At 32.7% G+C, this 6712-nt stretch overlaps 1 protein-coding gene across 1 annotated transcript; it reads right to left on the minus strand.

The window, feature by feature from the left end:
- Positions 1–600: 600 nt before the first annotated feature.
- Positions 601–6292, minus strand: LOC106419594. Its single transcript, XM_048772008.1, has 3 exons — positions 5191–6292; positions 5032–5106; positions 601–884 (listed from the first exon to the last, which is right to left on the minus strand). Exons 1-3 carry the CDS (start codon positions 6290–6292, stop codon positions 601–603), a joined length of 1461 nt encoding a protein of 486 aa, XP_048627965.1.
- Positions 6293–6712: the final 420 nt, after the last annotated feature.

Genomic DNA, 6712 nt, shown 5'->3' on the forward strand with positions numbered 1-6712 from the left:
TTCATATCCTAACATAGAAATCAACTCATTCTGAATCTTGTGGCTTAAATAATGATAGTGAGTTTTACCTTCTTGAATTCGCCGGACATGCTCTCGCATGACTGGATCAAACTCCGCAAACATTTCAATAAAACTCAAAAAGTTTCCATTGTCTTTTGACCAATCTTTCCCTTTTTCCCACGAAAAGCCAAATTCTGTTTTGCAAGATTTTTCACCAATACAAATAGTCTCAACAAAACTTCCCTCCAATGATTTTTCTCTCTGTTAACTTCTTCTTGAAGACACTTATCAATGCTTTGATTCTTTCGCAGTATCAATGCTAACTCCATCCATTGACTCATACATACAATGTGACAGTGGCTGGTTTCATGTTGAACAAGTTTGATCCTGATATTCCTCCAATCCTTAAACCCTATGCTTGACAACTGACTTGCATTTTGTTCTCGACCAAACAGCTTACAACAAAAGCAATACACTTTGTCTGATACTTTTGAATAAACCAACCAACTCCTACCTTGTTTATCTCCATTTTTCATCTCTCTTTTGTAATATCTATGAGAAAAATGTCTACCAATAGCATTCTTCGGAAAAACTTAATCTTCATGTAGTCTTTGCCATTGGACCTTTTTCAACCATATAATCTTTTAAACTCTGATCAATGTTTCGCCAATTTGCAGGATCACTAACATTTAAAACCTCATCTTCCTCTCTAACGTTAAAAGCATCCACATAGTCAGCCCCGTTTTCAGTTTCTTCTTTGTCATCCACATTCATATTTTCCTCTGCTTTATCATTCTTTAAGCCATAATTATTCTCATCATCAACTCTATCACACTCATCAATCTCTGGAGGTTTTGATCTTTCAACATACTTGAGCATAGAACCTGCAATAGATCTTACAAACTCTTCATCTTTTTTCTTCTTCTTTCGTTTTTCGGATCCTATTTTACACTTTGTTTTTCTTGTTGAAATTCCTAAAATTATCATGTTAAAAATATTTCTTTTAGCGACAGATAGATTTAAGTTACTAAAATAACTTATCAAAAGTATATTGTTTCAAAAATGCATACCTGTCATAATGAAGAAAAGAGCAATCGAATTAAAAACACAAGCAAAGAAGAACGAGAGTAGAAGAAGAATGAAAAATTGTGAAAGAAGAAAAGGTAAGAGAGGGAAGAAGAAACGTTGCTGTGAAAAAATTAACATTTTTTATTCTTTTAATTAGTTGTGAGTCCCAGTTTACATATAACTAGGATAAGATCCGCGCATTGCGCGGAATTAAGTTATTATTTTTATTATATTTTGGAGAATGAAACAATAGTTTGGCTTCATTTGGATTAGGGGTGTTCAATCCAGATATCGGGTTGGTTTCGATTCGGTTCGGTTTTTTCGGTATTTTGGTTAGTAAAATATAACTACTATTCTAAATCCATATTTACTTTGACTTTAGTCTTTCACATACTTTTGAAAAATTTCAACTGGACAACTAAATTGATCAGCCAATCTTGTTGCTTTAAATCATTAGTATATATATATATATATATTATTTAGTTTGAATATTTATTAAATAAAAATTCATATGCGTTATATTTTATGATCATTTGTAACTTATTATAACAAAAAAAATAATCTATTGATCACAAAATTTTCAGAGTGGGAATCTTCAAATTTCTAATAATATATAGACGTTTTGAAAAATTCAAATATAACATATAAGAAAAAATATAAATGTTTTTATTATATATTTAATGTGATTTTTTAATATCTTTTAATAATATAAAATTAAAAAAAGAACTAAGATACCAAAATTGTTATCAAATATTTATTATTCATAATAATTAATTTTCATATATACGTTAATCATATTAGGTAATTTCGTAGCTTCTAATTAAGGAAAGTGCAAAAACAATATTTGGTAGATTATTTATCAATTCGAATATTCGATAGTTAGTTTAATAAAAAATATAATGTAAGTTAAGATGGACCAACCTATTTTTTTAAGAATAGTATATTTTATATAGTCATTTATTAAATGAGAATTTATAATCATACACTTCTATGATCATTCATATCGTTTTATAACTGAATATTTAAATCATCGATAACAAAATTTTCAATGTGAAATCTTTAATAAGTTTATAATTTGTAAATGTTTTTGAAAATTCATTGAAAGTTTTAATATTAAAATATTTATGTAATCTTATGGTATATAGTTTAATCTATATATATATATATATGTTTTATTATTAAATGATATTTTTTACTCATATGGTTTTAAAATCATGTGTATCTTCTTATAATATTAAATAAAAGTTCATATTAATACAATTTTATGATCATTTGTAACTTATTATGACAAAAAAAATAATCTATTGATCACAAAATTTTAAGAGTGGTGATCTTCAAATTTCTAATAATTTATAGACGTTTTGAAAAATTCAAAATATAACATATAAAAAAATATAAATGTTTTTTACTATATATTTAATGTGATTTTTAATATCTTTTAATAATATAAAATTTTTAAAAAGAACTAAGATACAAAAATTGTTATCAAATATTTATTATTCATAATAATTAATTTTCACATATATGTTAATCATATTAGGTAATTTCGTAGCTTTTATTTAAGGAAAGTGCAAAACATTTTTTGGTACGTTATTTATCAATTCGATAGTTAGTTTAATAAAAAGTGTAATATAAGTTAAGATGGACCAACCTATTTTTCTAAGAATAGTATATTTTATATAGTTATTTATTAAATAAAAATTTATAATCATACGGTTCTATGATCATTCATATCATTTTATAACAAAATATTTAAATCATCGATAACAAAATTTTCAATCTGAAATCTTTAATAAGTTTATAATTTATAAATATTCTTGAAAATTCATTGAAACTTTTAATATTAAAATATTTATGTAATCCTATGGTATATAGTGTTTAATCTATATATATATATATATATATATATTTATTTTATTATTAAATGATATTTTTTACTCATATGGTTTTAAAATCATGTGTATCTTCTTATAATAAAAATGTTAAACCATTGATCATTAATTTTTAACATAATAATTTAAATAGTTTTAGTCATTTGTTGTCGTTTTTAAAAATTCAAAATATAACATATACGAAAAAATCTAAATTTTACTTTTATAGCTAATTTGATTGTTTAATTTATTTTAATAATATAAAATTAAACAAAAAATGATGGAGGAGATATAAATTGTTATCAAATCTTTATTATTAAAATCATTATTTGTCATATATATATTAGTCATTTATGGTAATTCCGTAGGTTTGATTTAAGGAAAGAAAATAACATATCATATCATTATATCATATAGTTTGACCAACTTATGTATCTAACAACATATAAAAATCGAATGTGGACCTACTTATTTTTCAATTGAATGTAATTGACTACCTAATTGAGTGCCACCTATGCATTGGGCCTATTTTAATTAATACAAAATTGAGGTTACATCTTTTCAAATGTTCCTCAATTAATATATAGGGATATCTTCTATAGATTTTTTTTCCTTTGTTTTTCTCGGTAACTTTTTTCTGTTTATGAGAAAGTTACAAAAAATTAAACATAACTGCATTGAATTTTTTTAAAAAATTGGGGGCCCGTGGAAGTGGGGGCCCAAGGCCTACGTTTCAGTTGGCTTGGTTCAGAGAAGCCCCTGATGCTACTGCATGATCACAGATTCACAGGCCGTCCTCTTATGTCTCAAGATGATTGTGTGTATCCGAGTTTGTCAAACACCCTTCTTTAATTTCTACTCCGTACTCCAGCAACAAGATCATGCAGTCGTAATTCAGGACCACCCCTGAGTAGCATCGTTCCTTTTCTACATTTATCCATTGTAGAGCCAAAAAAGAAGAAGCAAAACACTAACACGTGAGTAACTTATGGAACATGAAAGTGAGTGGTCATGTCTTATACATATGTTATACACACCAGACAAATATATTTTGAATGAGACTGTAACTACAGAAATCAAGACAAGTGTCCAAGTAACTTACCGTGTTTGGTTGATCTAATGTATCTCTAGAAAGCTGTCTCTGGGATCCAAGATGGTTTAAGTTGGTACTGAAAGTTCAGAGACACCCAAATTATAACTCACACACAAGAGATTTCAAGAACACTTTCTTGTAAATTAGAAACCTTTTAAACAATCCCCTAGATCTGTTTAATCTGATTTATGCTCAGTCACACACGACTAGCGACAGACCAGTTTCTAATCTCTAAATCACAGAGATCCAAGCTAAACACTTGTTACTTGATCTCTGTAGCCGACAAGAACAAACCTCTTGTTCTAGCTTTTTCCCCCTTAATGCTTAACCTAAAACTCTCTTAGATTATCTCATTAAGTAGACACGAAAAAGACAATATTCTATTTCCTAAAATCTTGCAAACTAGAAGATCTTCTTTGTTTCACGTCCAAGCAATATCTTCTATTTCCATAAGTTTGTGACACGTCACCACTCGTAACAAACTCGCCATACTGTGTTACACAATCACCGCACTGTATAACACACTCTTAGCTCAGCTCGAACACGCTCACAATCCTGAGCTTACATTCTCCCCCTTTTTATCTGAATGTGACACTCTACTCAACTTAGAACCAGCTGTCCTAACATCAACTAGATATCGCTGTCGCCAATAGCACAGGATCAGAGCCTGTCGTACGCACAGAACAATGTCTTGCTAATGTAGTGCTGCTCTTAGTGAGTCAATTCAAGCTCTTCTAGCCACCATCTCATGATCGCAGCTCCCCCTGCATTATTGAATTACTGTCTCTCATTCTCCCCCTGTATTGAATAAATTTGAAATTCAAGAAACCAGAAACACAACATATTGATAAGCTTAAGAGTGTCAGATTACACAGCCATATTAATTCAAAAGAACATATGAAGCAACATCCAAGCAACATAGCAACATCGTAAACACTACAGACTTTCATTCGCTCAGAAACTCTCACTACAGAGTTCCATTCGCTCAGAAGCTCTCACTCTGATCACTGTCCTGCTCCATTACAACCTCCTCATCCCGTGAAGGCTGTTGTGTGTACTGCGGGTATTCTCCCCCTGAGTAGATGCACATTAAGATAAAACAAACATGATTAGAGACGCATAAAATTCAAGAAATGACTACAAGTATGACACCCTTACTCCTCAAGCGAATCCGAATGTTTTTCAGATCAGCTATGGTTCGCTCAATGTCAGCCAAAAGATCCACAGACCGAGCATCAGCACCCTGTCCTCGACCTGCCTTGATGTCTTTGACAACGAGCTTCGGATATCCTGTGTACTCATCATCTTCTTCAAAAGACAACACAGTTCGTTGATAGTCAATGACTTGCTGAATCAGCGTAGGGAAGATGATCCTCCGAGACTTGTCAGTGTTAACGTTAGCTGAAAAACTGATGATCTGATCATAAACGGACTGACCAAAATCAAAACTCCTGTGATGATGAAGCATGTAGAGGAACTTGAGTCGCTCCTGATTCATTGAAGTGTAGTTAGTCGTAGGTATCCAGTTGGAGCACACGAGCTTGTAGAGCACCTGATTTGTCCGAGTTAGGTATTTGGAGCTCATGTCTTCCCAACGTTGCACTCGATTATCGGTCAAAAACGAGCACACAATGTCGATGTCAGCAGTCATGTAGTCAGGGTCCTCTTCAAATCCCGGAATCAGATACAGAGCATTGATCAGTGTAGGTGAGAAATCTACCATAGATCCACGAAGAAATACAGCAACGCCATCCTCTCTATTCTCAGCAGCCCCCAGATTCGCAATGAACTCTTTCACGACATTTGGGTGAAATAAATCGCAGTCAATTAGAGTATAGATCAGTCCGGACCTAACTACCACTCTTTTCACATCAGACAAGTTCTCATCATTCACATCTAACCTTTGTTGAATCACGAAGCCCCGGGGAGCCAACTTTTCATACCTTTCAGCTGCATTGCTTGTGACAAACCGACTCGAGATCGGTGTGATGTGCGAGTGAAGCAAATCGGGATTCTCCTTATTTCGTGCCTGGAAAGAGGCACGACTTGCTTGATAGCGTGGCTCCTTGGGTTGGAAAGCTTCAACCTCGTCATCAGAGGAAGAGGTAACTGCAGCAGGTGGTGACGGTGGTGACGGAGCTATTTCTCGGCGCTGCTTGCGGACTCGTTTTCGGGAAGATTCAGAGGGCCCAGCGGCGGAGGAAACCGGCGCATATGTTACTTTCTCAGACAATCGAGAGCTTCTGCGGGAAGGTTGCATGTTTCGACTTTGGAAAGAAGAAGAGATGTGGCGGAATCTGTTTTTGGGAGTGACACACGAAAAACCCTAATTCCATTTATTGAACTCAATTTAAAGCATTAGTCCCAAATCAAGTTCCATTAATTGAATTAAATAATCATAAATAAAACCCTGTGTGTAAAGCAATACAACCGATGCATTATACACACATGTAACCAGGAGCACAGACTTCACTTACAGTCGTATAAGAGCAGAGGAGTCATGTGAATTGTGATATGAGCCAGTCCCGTAACATAACCAGCATATACACATAGGCATCTACGAACATGATGCCTGCATCTCGGGGGTAAAGTCACTGAAGAACGATTTAGCCACACATCTAGCTACCAAAACTTTTATAAATGAAATCAATGAGTCAACCCAAGTCTGTAGCTATTTCTC

This window comes from Brassica napus, unplaced genomic scaffold (assembly GCF_020379485.1).
Source record: "Brassica napus cultivar Da-Ae unplaced genomic scaffold, Da-Ae ScsIHWf_13;HRSCAF=28, whole genome shotgun sequence".
Classification (NCBI taxonomy): domain Eukaryota; kingdom Viridiplantae; phylum Streptophyta; class Magnoliopsida; order Brassicales; family Brassicaceae; genus Brassica; species Brassica napus.

Excerpts from the sequence above, each read along its gene's own strand:
- LOC106419594 (XM_048772008.1), bottom strand. The coding sequence starts at position 6,292 with ATGCAACCTTCCCGCAGAAGCTCTCGATTGTCTGAGAAAGTAACATAT. Across the intron at positions 5,107-5,190 it reads CATTCGGATTCGCTTGAGGA|GGGGAGAATACCCGCAGTAC; the intron begins GTAAGGGTGTCA and ends GCATCTACTCAG. Across the intron at positions 885-5,031 it reads GGAGCAGGACAGTGATCAGA|GTTCTATGCTCAAGTATGTT; the intron begins GTGAGAGCTTCT and ends GATCTATTGCAG.